The sequence below is a fragment of the Daphnia pulex genome, chromosome 5 (assembly GCF_021134715.1).
Source record: "Daphnia pulex isolate KAP4 chromosome 5, ASM2113471v1".
Taxonomy (NCBI): domain Eukaryota; kingdom Metazoa; phylum Arthropoda; class Branchiopoda; order Diplostraca; family Daphniidae; genus Daphnia; species Daphnia pulex.
Window position 1 is genome coordinate 11961400 of NC_060021.1, and position 16101 is coordinate 11977500.

Genomic DNA, 16101 nt, shown 5'->3' on the forward strand with positions numbered 1-16101 from the left:
CGCTTAAATGGTGGGTGACATAGGCGATTCTGCCAAAAAAGTCTAAGGCTAATGAGTAGTAGCCACCGTGTGTGTCCCCAGGGGCGCGAACCATGTAAAAGTGGGGAGCCGCTACCGCCACTGGGGCATATGCTGTGATCAAACGCTCATGGACGGCCCGAAGTCGAGCTGAGAGGATCTTGGTGCCCGTTGTAGCGGACGGCATTGGTTCCTTAAAGTTACGGCGGGTGCACGACTCTAAACTGTGGGACCTTACGGACCCGAGCCACAATCACGGCGTGGATATTCCCTCCCCTGGCAGACGTCCACGAGAGTGTTCTAAGGCGAAAAGCCGCGTCTGTTTTTATATATATGTTCATTAATTATGTGGTTCATAATATGAGTATCAGAGCCGTGCATCTGTAGTGTGTTCATATGGCTCCTCTGGAACGTCTCCAGCAGGCACACGGGAGGCCTGGGTTCGATTCCCGGCGGCCCATGCTGAAGCCTTCTCTCGACATCCTTGTGGTGTCGATGAGGAAAAAAGATTCCTTCGATGGAAGTGGCTGATAGCTGCTAACTGTGTGGTCCTGGGTGTTGCCGAGGGCAATATGGCGCGTTTACTGCTGATTCTCATAGCCAAGAGAGTTATGCTAAAAAAGTTTAACCAAGTGGTATGTAGTATAGCTCAGTTGGCAGCCAGCCGCCGAGGCACGCCGACGCCTCGGGTTCGATCCCCGGGTCCGTCAGAGTCTTCTGAGCTCAAGATTTTTGGTTTTTAATTCGTATTTCATTAATACTTGTGGTCGCGGTGAAAGATATGCAAAAAGAGTTTGTTGGCCGATATGTCGTCTGGCTTGATGGTTAGCCAGCTGGCGGGGCACGCCGCCATTCCGGGTTCGATTCCCGGGGCCGCCAGTGTATCCCATTGATAAGGGATTTGCGACATGCAAATGTTCTGGTAGAGCAGAGCCTCCTGGGGACGCCCAGTGACGCCGAGCGGGGTCACCCCACTGGGGATGCCCACAGGGGCCCCCGCCCGCTGATGCGGCCGCCACAACACTTGCTTTTTGTAATAAAATAAATAAGTTGGGTGAACCAGGTAGTTGTTGATAGTGCCATTTATTATTTTTTGGTTATTTTGTGAGTGTTACATCATCCGAAACGGTAATTGGTGTACTCGGGCCAAAAAGTTCTTCGGATCGTTCAGAAGTTTTGTCTTTCATTGTAACGTCCTTGCTTGGTGATGCCAAGAGTTGGCTTTCGGCGTCCGTAGTTGAAGTGGCCGGAATTGTAATTTTTAGCAGTGGAATCTGTGGGGTCAGTGATGACGTTTGCTGTCCTGGGCTGAATGCAGTTCGTTTACCAGGGATGAATGATGGTGGACGTTGGAGAGCCGCTTTTTGGCGGTCCAATTCGGCCTGTTGTAGGTTGATATTCGCCATGGTAGCCAGTCGGCGCTCCTCTTGAGCGATGAAGCTGCCAGCTTCCCGTGCTTCAGCCCGGGCCAATATTTGTCTGCTTTTTTCTTGCTCCAGTTGTTGCAGTTCGTCTCGTTGGGCGGCTGAGAGATAAGCCATCGGAATGGATGGTGGAGGTCTGGCTCCATATGGAGCTCCCCGGCGTCTCATGGGTTGATGTCGGGTTGTATATCCAGATCCGGAGGGCCCGGATTGGGTAGGATCATATCCGCCCCGGAGGTTGCAGAGTGGATACGCTCCTGCTGGGAGAATCCGGGAGAGTCTCTCGCGGATGCCGTTCCGATCTCCGGCTAGGAGCGAGGCAGTGAAGCAGTCTTTTACAATGGCCTCTGCTCTGATGATGTTTTCGTTCGTGTGGGCCATCCTGGGTTCTTTCTCTACAGGAGAGGGGTGTTTTATTAAAAACAATTAATATTAGTTTTATGGTACAGAGTACACAATATTTTTATCAAAAAAATATGTAAAGGATTTATCAACTGGGGGCGTATTGCCAAGCCAGGAAAGAGTAAAAAATCGACTGGGAGTGTACAAGACACAGGCCAGGAATGTAACACAGAAAAAAATGGGTTTGTGTTATCGACCTACAGAATGAGGTTTTTCCAGAAGTAAAGAGAAGGTAAGTGACGGCGTTGTCTCGGATTGCAGACGGGCCGGGAGCGACGTCAATTGTAGAAAGGGCTCCTTCGATTGGTGTGGCTCTATCTCGGCTGGAAAGATGGTCCTAGCAGGAGGTAGATCCAGGCTGCTGGTGCTGCGATGTCCAGTTGTGGCTAAGGCGTCGGGCGGTAATTCAAGTGAAGGAAGAGAAGTTGGGTAGAGTGGCGAAATTCCGCAAACCAAGTGCCGGCTATGGAGGGCCAGACACGACGCGAGCAGAAACACCTGTTTTGGATACATTTTAACAAAAAAATTAAACAAAAAAGTTTGGTATACCAAAAGAGGCGGAGGATACTTAGACTATTCCGGAACGAGCTTGTTCTTGGCTCTCTTGTAGTCGAATGATGTAGGAACGATAAACGTCGGGGGTTTATATACCCAGATTCGCAGCGGTGGCGTTTAAAGTTCAGGGGGTAAGGAATTCCCCGTAGGTTGGGTAGACAATAGTGTCAATTAATAAATCGCGGGCGTTCGAGGATTGTTCTCGAACCTTCCAGAACGTTCTAGAATCTTCTAGAACATTCCGTATTGGATTCATGTGGTGGTTGCACTAATCCAAGATATGTCGTCCATATTTTATATGTTTTTTTGAAAGGTTTTATGTTTTTTATAAAATCAGTAAAAGCCGTGAAATTACGGCGTGTCCCATGGATACATTTTCGGCTTAAAACTGTGAGCTTTTTATTTTGGCTGTATCGTCTGGTCTAAAAAGGTCCGGTTAAGCGGGCCGAGTACTGGGCGCAAGAGTAGCCGTTCTCGCCGAACCCGTCATTCCCTGATCCCCCCGGGCTCTTAGGCTATCCCGGGCGGTCGTAATGTCCGCGAGGGAGTTCAGTTTTCTCCGCTTTCCCTACTGGTTTGCTGCCGGTGGCCAATTGTCGACCGTCGGATAGTTAAAAAGTGCCGTTTTTGTATTTTGTGTTGCTGAAAAATATTTTCCAAGCTTTGCCAGGATCGATTTTGAAGAATTTTGCTTGATTCGTTACTGCAGGTTTGATCTGGTCGTTTTCCGAGCTCTGCCAGGATTGTTTTTGGAGGTTTTTACCGATTCGTTACCTACGTTTATGCGGTATTCCCCGTATTTTGAAATTTGTATTGGTTATACTCGAAGTCCAATATAGTAACTAATAAAAAATGTATTGGTCGACATGTCAATTAGCTCAGTTGGTAGAGCGCTGAACTCGTGTTCAGAACGTCCGGGTTCAATTCCCGGTGGATCCAATTCCAGATCCTCCCGAAAAGAGGTCGATTATTGCAGGTTTCATTTTTCAAGCTTTGCCAGAATCGATTTTTACATTGGTTATACCAGAAGTCCAATATAGTGACTAACACAAAGATTGTTGGCTGATATGTCAAGTAGCTCAGTTGGAAGAGCGCTGAACTCGCGTTCAGAACGTCCGGGTTCAATTCCCGGTGGATCCAATTCCAGGTTATCCCGAAAAGAGGTCGATTATTGCAGGTTTCATTTTTCAAGCTTTGCCAGAATCGATTTTGCAATTTACATTGGTTATACCAGAAGTCCAATATAGTGACTAACACAAAGTTTGTTGGCTGATATGTCAAGTAGCTCAGTTGGAAGAGCGCTGAACTCGTGTTCAGAACGTCCGGGTTCAAATCCCGGTGGATCCAATTCAAGATTATCCTGAAAAAAAGATCGATTTTGGTTTTTTTAGACCGCCTGTTAGGTTAGGTAGGCCAGTTTTAAGATTATATGTGGAATACTAATCTTTTCTGTTTGCGTCCGAGGTCGTAACATTTTATTCCGGCAGAGCCGGTATTCTGTGATATTTTTCCTAGATCTGGGAATGTTGAGACCGCCTGTCAGGTTAGGTAGGCCAGTTTAAAGATTATATGTGAAATAATAATCGTTTCTATTTGCGTCCGAGGTCGTAGAATTTTATTCCGGCGGAGCCGGTATTCTGTGATATTTTTACCTAGATCCGGGAATTTTTAGACCGCCTGTCGGGTTAGGTAGGCCAGTTTAAAGATGATATGTGAAATAATAATCGTTTTTATTTGTGTCCGAGGTCGTAGGATTTTATTCCGGCGGAGCCGGTATTCTGTGATATTTTTCCTAGATCCAGGAATGTTTAGACCGCCTGTCAGGTTAGGTAGGCCAGTTTAAAGATTATATGTAATGACCCTTAGTAGTCGTTTCGATTTGTTTCGGTGGTCATATAATTTATTCCGGTGCAACTGGCATGTGTACAAGCACGTACGTTTATATGGTATTCCCGTATTTTGAAGTTTACCTTGGTTATACCCGAAGTCCAATATAGTGACTAACAAAAAGTTTATTTGTTGATATGTCAAGTAGCTCAGTTGGTAGAGCGCTGAACTCGTGTTCAGAACGTCCGGGTTCGAATCCCGGTGCGTCCAATTCCGGATTACCATGGAACCAGGTGGGCAATTCCCAATTGATGTCCAAGAAATGTTTTTATCCCAGAAACAAATGTGTTTAAGGCTCAGAGTGCCCAGAGTCCAACATAGGGGTCACAAATATGTTAGCTGGTTGATATGTCACTTAGCACAATGGTAGTGCACTGGAATAGTATCCAGAAGAGCCGGGTTCGAATCTCGGAGACACCGCTTAAATGGTGGGTGACATAGGCGATTCTGCCAAAAAAGTCTAAGGCTAATGAGTAGTAGCCACCGTGTGTGTCCCCAGGGGCGCGAACCATGTAAAAGTGGGGAGCCGCTACCGCCACTGGGGCATATGCTGTGATCAAACGCTCATGGACGGCCCGAAGTCGAGCTGAGAGGATCTTGGTGCCCGTTGTAGCGGACGGCATTGGTTCCTTAAAGTTACGGCGGGTGCACGACTCTAAACTGTGGGACCTTACGGACCCGAGCCACAATCACGGCGTGGATATTCCCTCCCCTGGCAGACGTCCACGAGAGTGTTCTAAGGCGAAAAGCCGCGTCTGTTTTTATATATATGTTCATTAATTATGTGGTTCATAATATGAGTATCAGAGCCGTGCATCTGTAGTGTGTTCATATGGCTCCTCTGGAACGTCTCCAGCAGGCACACGGGAGGCCTGGGTTCGATTCCCGGCGGCCCATGCTGAAGCCTTCTCTCGACATCCTTGTGGTGTCGATGAGGAAAAAAGATTCCTTCGATGGAAGTGGCTGATAGCTGCTAACTGTGTGGTCCTGGGTGTTGCCGAGGGCAATATGGCGCGTTTACTGCTGATTCTCATAGCCAAGAGAGTTATGCTAAAAAAGTTTAACCAAGTGGTATGTAGTATAGCTCAGTTGGCAGCCAGCCGCCGAGGCACGCCGACGCCTCGGGTTCGATCCCCGGGTCCGTCAGAGTCTTCTGAGCTCAAGATTTTTGGTTTTTAATTCGTATTTCATTAATACTTGTGGTCGCGGTGAAAGATATGCAAAAAGAGTTTGTTGGCCGATATGTCGTCTGGCTTGATGGTTAGCCAGCTGGCGGGGCACGCCGCCATTCCGGGTTCGATTCCCGGGGCCGCCAGTGTATCCCATTGATAAGGGATTTGCGACATGCAAATGTTCTGGTAGAGCAGAGCCTCCTGGGGACGCCCAGTGACGCCGAGCGGGGTCACCCCACTGGGGATGCCCACAGGGGCCCCCACCCGCTGATGCGGCCGCCACAACACTTGCTTTTTGTAATAAAATAAATAAGTTGGGTGAACCAGGTAGTTGTTGATAGTGCCATTTATTATTTTTTGGTTATTTTGTGAGTGTTACATCATCCGAAACGGTAATTGGTGTACTCGGGCCAAAAAGTTCTTCGGATCGTTCAGAAGTTTTGTCTTTCATTGTAACGTCCTTGCTTGGTGATGCCAAGAGTTGGCTTTCGGCGTCCGTAGTTGAAGTGGCCGGAATTGTAATTTTTAGCAGTGGAATCTGTGGGGTCAGTGATGACGTTTGCTGTCCTGGGCTGAATGCAGTTCGTTTACCAGGGATGAATGATGGTGGACGTTGGAGAGCCGCTTTTTGGCGGTCCAATTCGGCCTGTTGTAGGTTGATATTCGCCATGGTAGCCAGTCGGCGCTCCTCTTGAGCGATGAAGCTGCCAGCTTCCCGTGCTTCAGCCCGGGCCAATATTTGTCTGCTTTTTTCTTGCTCCAGTTGTTGCAGTTCGTCTCGTTGGGCGGCTGAGAGATAAGCCATCGGAATGGATGGTGGAGGTCTGGCTCCATATGGAGCTCCCCGGCGTCTCATGGGTTGATGTCGGGTTGTATATCCAGATCCGGAGGGCCCGGATTGGGTAGGATCATATCCGCCCCGGAGGTTGCAGAGTGGATACGCTCCTGCTGGGAGAATCCGGGAGAGTCTCTCGCGGATGCCGTTCCGATCTCCGGCTAGGAGCGAGGCAGTGAAGCAGTCTTTTACAATGGCCTCTGCTCTGATGATGTTTTCGTTCGTGTGGGCCATCCTGGGTTCTTTCTCTACAGGAGAGGGGTGTTTTATTAAAAACAATTAATATTAGTTTTATGGTACAGAGTACACAATATTTTTATCAAAAAAATATGTAAAGGATTTATCAACTGGGGGCGTATTGCCAAGCCAGGAAAGAGTAAAAAATCGACTGGGAGTGTACAAGACACAGGCCAGGAATGTAACACAGAAAAAAATGGGTTTGTGTTATCGACCTACAGAATGAGGTTTTTCCAGAAGTAAAGAGAAGGTAAGTGACGGCGTTGTCTCGGATTGCAGACGGGCCGGGAGCGACGTCAATTGTAGAAAGGGCTCCTTCGATTGGTGTGGCTCTATCTCGGCTGGAAAGATGGTCCTAGCAGGAGGTAGATCCAGGCTGCTGGTGCTGCGATGTCCAGTTGTGGCTAAGGCGTCGGGCGGTAATTCAAGTGAAGGAAGAGAAGTTGGGTAGAGTGGCGAAATTCCGCAAACCAAGTGCCGGCTATGGAGGGCCAGACACGACGCGAGCAGAAACACCTGTTTTGGATACATTTTAACAAAAAAATTAAACAAAAAAGTTTGGTATACCAAAAGAGGCGGAGGATACTTAGACTATTCCGGAACGAGCTTGTTCTTGGCTCTCTTGTAGTCGAATGATGTAGGAACGATAAACGTCGGGGGTTTATATACCCAGATTCGCAGCGGTGGCGTTTAAAGTTCAGGGGGTAAGGAATTCCCCGTAGGTTGGGTAGACAATAGTGTCAATTAATAAATCGCGGGCGTTCGAGGATTGTTCTCGAACCTTCCAGAACGTTCTAGAATCTTCTAGAACATTCCGTATTGGATTCATGTGGTGGTTGCACTAATCCAAGATATGTCGTCCATATTTTATATGTTTTTTTGAAAGGTTTTATGTTTTTTATAAAATCAGTAAAAGCCGTGAAATTACGGCGTGTCCCATGGATACATTTTCGGCTTAAAACTGTGAGCTTTTTATTTTGGCTGTATCGTCTGGTCTAAAAAGGTCCGGTTAAGCGGGCCGAGTACTGGGCGCAAGAGTAGCCGTTCTCGCCGAACCCGTCATTCCCTGATCCCCCCGGGCTCTTAGGCTATCCCGGGCGGTCGTAATGTCCGCGAGGGAGTTCAGTTTTCTCCGCTTTCCCTACTGGTTTGCTGCCGGTGGCCAATTGTCGACCGTCGGATAGTTAAAAAGTGCCGTTTTTGTATTTTGTGTTGCTGAAAAATATTTTCCAAGCTTTGCCAGGATCGATTTTGAAGAATTTTGCTTGATTCGTTACTGCAGGTTTGATCTGGTCGTTTTCCGAGCTCTGCCAGGATTGTTTTTGGAGGTTTTTACCGATTCGTTACCTACGTTTATGCGGTATTCCCCGTATTTTGAAATTTGTATTGGTTATACTCGAAGTCCAATATAGTAACTAATAAAAAATGTATTGGTCGACATGTCAATTAGCTCAGTTGGTAGAGCGCTGAACTCGTGTTCAGAACGTCCGGCTGGAGTGGTGAAAGACCGCAAACCATGTGCCGACCCTTGGGGGAGCCAGACACGACGCGAACAAAACACTTAATTGGATACAACAAAAAAATTAAACAAAAAGGTATACCAAAAAAGTGAAAAAGATACTTAGTAGACTATTCCGGAACGAGCTTGTTCTTGGCTCTCTTGTAGTCGAATGATGTAGGAACGATAAACGTCGGGGGTTTATATACCCAGATTCGCAGCGGTGGCGTTTAAAGTTCAGGGGGTAAGGAATTCCCCGTAGGTTGGGTAGACAATAGTGTCAATTAATAAATCGCGGGCGTTCGAGGATTGTTCTCGAACCTTCCAGAACGTTCTAGAATCTTCTAGAACATTCCGTATTGGATTCATGTGGTGGTTGCACTAATCCAAGATATGTCGTCCATATTTTATATGTTTTTTTGAAAGGTTTTATGTTTTTTATAAAATCAGTAAAAGCCGTGAAATTACGGCGTGTCCCATGGATACATTTTCGGCTTAAAACTGTGAGCTTTTTATTTTGGCTGTATCGTCTGGTCTAAAAAGGTCCGGTTAAGCGGGCCGAGTACTGGGCGCAAGAGTAGCCGTTCTCGCCGAACCCGTCATTCCCTGATCCCCCCGGGCTCTTAGGCTATCCCGGGCGGTCGTAATGTCCGCGAGGGAGTTCAGTTTTCTCCGCTTTCCCTACTGGTTTGCTGCCGGTGGCCAATTGTCGACCGTCGGATAGTTAAAAAATGCCGTTTTTGTATTTTGTGTTGCTGAAAAATATTTTCCAAGCTTTGCCAGGATCGATTTTGAAGAATTTTGCTTGATTCGTTACTGCAGGTTTGATCTGGTCGTTTTCCGAGCTCTGCCAGGATTGATTTTGGAGGTTTTTACCGATTCGTTACCTACGTTTATGCGGTATTCCCCGTATTTTGAAATTTGTATTGGTTATACTCGAAGTCCAATATAGTAACTAATAAAAAATGTATTGGTCGACATGTCAATTAGCTCAGTTGGTAGAGCGCTGAACTCGTGTTCAGAACGTCCGGGTTCAATTCCCGGTGGATCCAATTCCAGATTATCCCGAAAAGAGGTCGATTATTGCAGGTTTCATTTTTCAAGCTTTGCCAGAATCGATTTTGGAATTTACATTGGTTATACCAGAAGTCTAATATAGTGACTAACACAAAGATTCTTGGCTGATATGTCAAGTAGCTCAGTTGGAAGAGCGCTGAACTCGTGTTCAGAACGTCCGGGTTCAATTCCCGGTGGATCCAATTTCAGGTTATCCCGAAAAGAGGTCGATTATTGCAGGTTTCATTTTTCAAGCTTTGCCAGAATCGATTTTGCAATTTACATTGGTTATACCAGAAGTCCAATATAGTGACTAACACAAAGTTTGTTGGCTGATATGTCAAGTAGCTCAGTTGGAAGAGCGCCGAACTCGTGTTCAGAACGTCCGGGCTCAAATCCCGGTGGATCCAATTCAAGATTATCCTGAAAAAAAGGGGTCGATTTTGGTTTTTTTAGACCGCCTGTTAGGTTAGGTAGGCCAGTTTTAAGATTATATGTGAAATAATAATCGTTTCTATTTGCGTCCGAGGTCGTAGAATTTTATTCCGGCGGAGCCGGTATTCTGTGATATTTTTACCTAGATCCGGGAATTTTTAGACCGCCTGTCGGGTTAGGTAGGCCAGTTTAAAGATGATATGTGAAATAATAATTGTTTTTATTTTTTTTTTTTTTTTTTTTTTTTTTTTTTTTTTTTTTTTTTTTTGTGCCCGAGGTCGTAGGATTTTATTCCGGCGGAGCCGGTATTCTGTGATATTTTTCCTAGATCCAGGAATGTTTAGACCGCCTGTCAGGTTAGGTAGGCCAGTTTAAAGATTATATGTAATGACCCTTAGTAGTCGTTTCGATTTGTTTCGATGGTCATATAATTTATTCCGGTGCAACTGGCATGTGTACAAGCACGTACGTTTATATGGTATTCCCGTATTTTGAAGTTTACCTTGGTTATACCCGAAGTCCAATATAGTGACTAACAAAAAGTTTATTTGTTGATATGTCAAGTAGCTCAGTTGGTAGAGCGCTGAACTCGTGTTCAGAACGTCCGGGTTCGAATCCCGGTGCGTCTAATTCCGGATTACCATGGAACCAGGTGGGCAATTCCCAATTGATGTCCAAGAAATGTTTTTATCCCAGAAACAAATGTGTTTAAGGCTCAGAGTGCCCAGAGTCCAACATAGGGGTCACAAATATGTTAGCTGGTTGATATGTCACTTAGCACAATGGTAGTGCACTGGAATAGTATCCAGAAGAGCCGGGTTCGAATCTCGGAGGTTAGGTTAGGTTAGGTTAGGTTAGGTTAGGTTAGGTTAGGTTAGGTTAGGTTAGGTTAGGTTAGGTTAGGTTAGGTTAGGTTAGGTTAGGTTAGGTTAGGTTAGGTTAGGTTAGGTTAGGTTAGGTTAGGTTAGGTTAGGTTAGGTTAGGTTAGGTTAGGTTAGGTTAGGTTAGGTTAGGTTAGGTTAGGTTAGGTTAGGTTAGGTTAGGTTAGGTTAGGTTAGGTTAGGTTAGGTTAGGTTAGGTTAGGTTAGGTTAGGTTAGGTTAGGTTAGGTTAGGTTAGGTTAGGTTAGGTTAGGTTAGGTTAGGTTAGGTTAGGTTAGGTTAGGTTAGGTTAGGTTAGGTTAGGTTAGGTTAGGTTAGGTTAGGTTAGGTTAGGTTAGGTTAGGTTAGGTTAGGTTAGGTTAGGTTAGGTTAGGTTAGGTTAGGTTAGGTTAGGTTAGGTTAGGTTAGGTTAGGTTAGGTTAGGTTAGGTTAGGTTAGGTTAGGTTAGGTTAGGTTAGGTTAGGTTAGGTTAGGTTAGGTTAGGTTAGGTTAGGTTAGGTTAGGTTAGGTTAGGTTAGGTTAGGTTAGGTTAGGTTAGGTTAGGTTAGGTTAGGTTAGGTTAGGTTAGGTTAGGTTAGGTTAGGTTAGGTTAGGTTAGGTTAGGTTAGGTTAGGTTAGGTTAGGTTAGGTTAGGTTAGGTTAGGTTAGGTTAGGTTAGGTTAGGTTAGGTTAGGTTAGGTTAGGTTAGGTTAGGTTAGGTTAGGTTAGGTTAGGTTAGGTTAGGTTAGGTTAGGTTAGGTTAGGTTAGGTTAGGTTAGGTTAGGTTAGGTTAGGTTAGGTTAGGTTAGGTTAGGTTAGGTTAGGTTAGGTTAGGTTAGGTTAGGTTAGGTTAGGTTAGGTTAGGTTAGGTTAGGTTAGGTTAGGTTAGGTTAGGTTAGGTTAGGTTAGGTTAGGTTAGGTTAGGTTAGGTTAGGTTAGGTTAGGTTAGGTTAGGTTAGGTTAGGTTAGGTTAGGTTAGGTTAGGTTAGGTTAGGTTAGGTTAGGTTAGGTTAGGTTAGGTTAGGTTAGGTTAGGTTAGGTTAGGTTAGGTTAGGTTAGGTTAGGTTAGGTTAGGTTAGGTTAGGTTAGGTTAGGTTAGGTTAGGTTAGGTTAGGTTAGGTTAGGTTAGGTTAGGTTAGGTTAGGTTAGGTTAGGTTAGGTTAGGTTAGGTTAGGTTAGGTTAGGTTAGGTTAGGTTAGGTTAGGTTAGGTTAGGTTAGGTTAGGTTAGGTTAGGTTAGGTTAGGTTAGGTTAGGTTAGGTTAGGTTAGGTTAGGTTAGGTTAGGTTAGGTTAGGTTAGGTTAGGTTAGGTTAGGTTAGGTTAGGTTAGGTTAGGTTAGGTTAGGTTAGGTTAGGTTAGGTTAGGTTAGGTTAGGTTAGGTTAGGTTAGGTTAGGTTAGGTTAGGTTAGGTTAGGTTAGGTTAGGTTAGGTTAGGTTAGGTTAGGTTAGGTTAGGTTAGGTTAGGTTAGGTTAGGTTAGGTTAGGTTAGGTTAGGTTAGGTTAGGTTAGGTTAGGTTAGGTTAGGTTAGGTTAGGTTAGGTTAGGTTAGGTTAGGTTAGGTTAGGTTAGGTTAGGTTAGGTTAGGTTAGGTTAGGTTAGGTTAGGTTAGGTTAGGTTAGGTTAGGTTAGGTTAGGTTAGGTTAGGTTAGGTTAGGTTAGGTTAGGTTAGGTTAGGTTAGGTTAGGTTAGGTTAGGTTAGGTTAGGTTAGGTTAGGTTAGGTTAGGTTAGGTTAGGTTAGGTTAGGTTAGGTTAGGTTAGGTTAGGTTAGGTTAGGTTAGGTTAGGTTAGGTTAGGTTAGGTTAGGTTAGGTTAGGTTAGGTTAGGTTAGGTTAGGTTAGGTTAGGTTAGGTTAGGTTAGGTTAGGTTAGGTTAGGTTAGGTTAGGTTAGGTTAGGTTAGGTTAGGTTAGGTTAGGTTAGGTTAGGTTAGGTTAGGTTAGGTTAGGTTAGGTTAGGTTAGGTTAGGTTAGGTTAGGTTAGGTTAGGTTAGGTTAGGTTAGGTTAGGTTAGGTTAGGTTAGGTTAGGTTAGGTTAGGTTAGGTTAGGTTAGGTTAGGTTAGGTTAGGTTAGGTTAGGTTAGGTTAGGTTAGGTTAGGTTAGGTTAGGTTAGGTTAGGTTAGGTTAGGTTAGGTTAGGTTAGGTTAGGTTAGGTTAGGTTAGGTTAGGTTAGGTTAGGTTAGGTTAGGTTAGGTTAGGTTAGGTTAGGTTAGGTTAGGTTAGGTTAGGTTAGGTTAGGTTAGGTTAGGTTAGGTTAGGTTAGGTTAGGTTAGGTTAGGTTAGGTTAGGTTAGGTTAGGTTAGGTTAGGTTAGGTTAGGTTAGGTTAGGTTAGGTTAGGTTAGGTTAGGTTAGGTTAGGTTAGGTTAGGTTAGGTTAGGTTAGGTTAGGTTAGGTTAGGTTAGGTTAGGTTAGGTTAGGTTAGGTTAGGTTAGGTTAGGTTAGGTTAGGTTAGGTTAGGTTAGGTTAGGTTAGGTTAGGTTAGGTTAGGTTAGGTTAGGTTAGGTTAGGTTAGGTTAGGTTAGGTTAGGTTAGGTTAGGTTAGGTTAGGTTAGGTTAGGTTAGGTTAGGTTAGGTTAGGTTAGGTTAGGTTAGGTTAGGTTAGGTTAGGTTAGGTTAGGTTAGGTTAGGTTAGGTTAGGTTAGGTTAGGTTAGGTTAGGTTAGGTTAGGTTAGGTTAGGTTAGGTTAGGTTAGGTTAGGTTAGGTTAGGTTAGGTTAGGTTAGGTTAGGTTAGGTTAGGTTAGGTTAGGTTAGGTTAGGTTAGGTTAGGTTAGGTTAGGTTAGGTTAGGTTAGGTTAGGTTAGGTTAGGTTAGGTTAGGTTAGGTTAGGTTAGGTTAGGTTAGGTTAGGTTAGGTTAGGTTAGGTTAGGTTAGGTTAGGTTAGGTTAGGTTAGGTTAGGTTAGGTTAGGTTAGGTTAGGTTAGGTTAGGTTAGGTTAGGTTAGGTTAGGTTAGGTTAGGTTAGGTTAGGTTAGGTTAGGTTAGGTTAGGTTAGGTTAGGTTAGGTTAGGTTAGGTTAGGTTAGGTTAGGTTAGGTTAGGTTAGGTTAGGTTAGGTTAGGTTAGGTTAGGTTAGGTTAGGTTAGGTTAGGTTAGGTTAGGTTAGGTTAGGTTAGGTTAGGTTAGGTTAGGTTAGGTTAGGTTAGGTTAGGTTAGGTTAGGTTAGGTTAGGTTAGGTTAGGTTAGGTTAGGTTAGGTTAGGTTAGGTTAGGTTAGGTTAGGTTAGGTTAGGTTAGGTTAGGTTAGGTTAGGTTAGGTTAGGTTAGGTTAGGTTAGGTTAGGTTAGGTTAGGTTAGGTTAGGTTAGGTTAGGTTAGGTTAGGTTAGGTTAGGTTAGGTTAGGTTAGGTTAGGTTAGGTTAGGTTAGGTTAGGTTAGGTTAGGTTAGGTTAGGTTAGGTTAGGTTAGGTTAGGTTAGGTTAGGTTAGGTTAGGTTAGGTTAGGTTAGGTTAGGTTAGGTTAGGTTAGGTTAGGTTAGGTTAGGTTAGGTTAGGTTAGGTTAGGTTAGGTTAGGTTAGGTTAGGTTAGGTTAGGTTAGGTTAGGTTAGGTTAGGTTAGGTTAGGTTAGGTTAGGTTAGGTTAGGTTAGGTTAGGTTAGGTTAGGTTAGGTTAGGTTAGGTTAGGTTAGGTTAGGTTAGGTTAGGTTAGGTTAGGTTAGGTTAGGTTAGGTTAGGTTAGGTTAGGTTAGGTTAGGTTAGGTTAGGTTAGGTTAGGTTAGGTTAGGTTAGGTTAGGTTAGGTTAGGTTAGGTTAGGTTAGGTTAGGTTAGGTTAGGTTAGGTTAGGTTAGGTTAGGTTAGGTTAGGTTAGGTTAGGTTAGGTTAGGTTAGGTTAGGTTAGGTTAGGTTAGGTTAGGTTAGGTTAGGTTAGGTTAGGTTAGGTTAGGTTAGGTTAGGTTAGGTTAGGTTAGGTTAGGTTAGGTTAGGTTAGGTTAGGTTAGGTTAGGTTAGGTTAGGTTAGGTTAGGTTAGGTTAGGTTAGGTTAGGTTAGGTTAGGTTAGGTTAGGTTAGGTTAGGTTAGGTTAGGTTAGGTTAGGTTAGGTTAGGTTAGGTTAGGTTAGGTTAGGTTAGGTTAGGTTAGGTTAGGTTAGGTTAGGTTAGGTTAGGTTAGGTTAGGTTAGGTTAGGTTAGGTTAGGTTAGGTTAGGTTAGGTTAGGTTAGGTTAGGTTAGGTTAGGTTAGGTTAGGTTAGGTTAGGTTAGGTTAGGTTAGGTTAGGTTAGGTTAGGTTAGGTTAGGTTAGGTTAGGTTAGGTTAGGTTAGGTTAGGTTAGGTTAGGTTAGGTTAGGTTAGGTTAGGTTAGGTTAGGTTAGGTTAGGTTAGGTTAGGTTAGGTTAGGTTAGGTTAGGTTAGGTTAGGTTAGGTTAGGTTAGGTTAGGTTAGGTTAGGTTAGGTTAGGTTAGGTTAGGTTAGGTTAGGTTAGGTTAGGTTAGGTTAGGTTAGGTTAGGTTAGGTTAGGTTAGGTTAGGTTAGGTTAGGTTAGGTTAGGTTAGGTTAGGTTAGGTTAGGTTAGGTTAGGTTAGGTTAGGTTAGGTTAGGTTAGGTTAGGTTAGGTTAGGTTAGGTTAGGTTAGGTTAGGTTAGGTTAGGTTAGGTTAGGTTAGGTTAGGTTAGGTTAGGTTAGGTTAGGTTAGGTTAGGTTAGGTTAGGTTAGGTTAGGTTAGGTTAGGTTAGGTTAGGTTAGGTTAGGTTAGGTTAGGTTAGGTTAGGTTAGGTTAGGTTAGGTTAGGTTAGGTTAGGTTAGGTTAGGTTAGGTTAGGTTAGGTTAGGTTAGGTTAGGTTAGGTTAGGTTAGGTTAGGTTAGGTTAGGTTAGGTTAGGTTAGGTTAGGTTAGGTTAGGTTAGGTTAGGTTAGGTTAGGTTAGGTTAGGTTAGGTTAGGTTAGGTTAGGTTAGGTTAGGTTAGGTTAGGTTAGGTTAGGTTAGGTTAGGTTAGGTTAGGTTAGGTTAGGTTAGGTTAGGTTAGGTTAGGTTAGGTTAGGTTAGGTTAGGTTAGGTTAGGTTAGGTTAGGTTAGGTTAGGTTAGGTTAGGTTAGGTTAGGTTAGGTTAGGTTAGGTTAGGTTAGGTTAGGTTAGGTTAGGTTAGGTTAGGTTAGGTTAGGTTAGGTTAGGTTAGGTTAGGTTAGGTTAGGTTAGGTTAGGTTAGGTTAGGTTAGGTTAGGTTAGGTTAGGTTAGGTTAGGTTAGGTTAGGTTAGGTTAGGTTAGGTTAGGTTAGGTTAGGTTAGGTTAGGTTAGGTTAGGTTAGGTTAGGTTAGGTTAGGTTAGGTTAGGTTAGGTTAGGTTAGGTTAGGTTAGGTTAGGTTAGGTTAGGTTAGGTTAGGTTAGGTTAGGTTAGGTTAGGTTAGGTTAGGTTAGGTTAGGTTAGGTTAGGTTAGGTTAGGTTAGGTTAGGTTAGGTTAGGTTAGGTTAGGTTAGGTTAGGTTAGGTTAGGTTAGGTTAGGTTAGGTTAGGTTAGGTTAGGTTAGGTTAGGTTAGGTTAGGTTAGGTTAGGTTAGGTTAGGTTAGGTTAGGTTAGGTTAGGTTAGGTTAGGTTAGGTTAGGTTAGGTTAGGTTAGGTTAGGTTAGGTTAGGTTAGGTTAGGTTAGGTTAGGTTAGGTTAGGTTAGGTTAGGTTAGGTTAGGTTAGGTTAGGTTAGGTTAGGTTAGGTTAGGTTAGGTTAGGTTAGGTTAGGTTAGGTTAGGTTAGGTTAGGTTAGGTTAGGTTAGGTTAGGTTAGGTTAGGTTAGGTTAGGTTAGGTTA

General features: G+C 44.1%; 2 protein-coding genes across 2 annotated transcripts; both read right to left on the reverse strand.

Moving 5' to 3' along the window:
• Positions 1-1085: 1085 nt before the first annotated feature.
• Positions 1086-3187, reverse strand: LOC124194055. Its single transcript, XM_046588072.1, has 3 exons — positions 2413-3187; positions 2046-2342; positions 1086-1837 (listed from the first exon to the last, which is right to left on the reverse strand). Exon 3 carries the CDS (start codon positions 1821-1823, stop codon positions 1116-1118), a length of 708 nt encoding a protein of 235 aa, XP_046444028.1. The 5' UTR covers positions 1824-1837; positions 2046-2342; positions 2413-3187; the 3' UTR covers positions 1086-1115.
• Positions 3188-5789: 2602 nt separating this feature from the next.
• On the reverse strand, positions 5790-7891 carry LOC124194054. Its single transcript, XM_046588071.1, has 3 exons — positions 7117-7891; positions 6750-7046; positions 5790-6541 (listed from the first exon to the last, which is right to left on the reverse strand). Exon 3 carries the CDS (start codon positions 6525-6527, stop codon positions 5820-5822), a length of 708 nt encoding a protein of 235 aa, XP_046444027.1. The 5' UTR covers positions 6528-6541; positions 6750-7046; positions 7117-7891; the 3' UTR covers positions 5790-5819.
• Positions 7892-16101: the final 8210 nt, after the last annotated feature.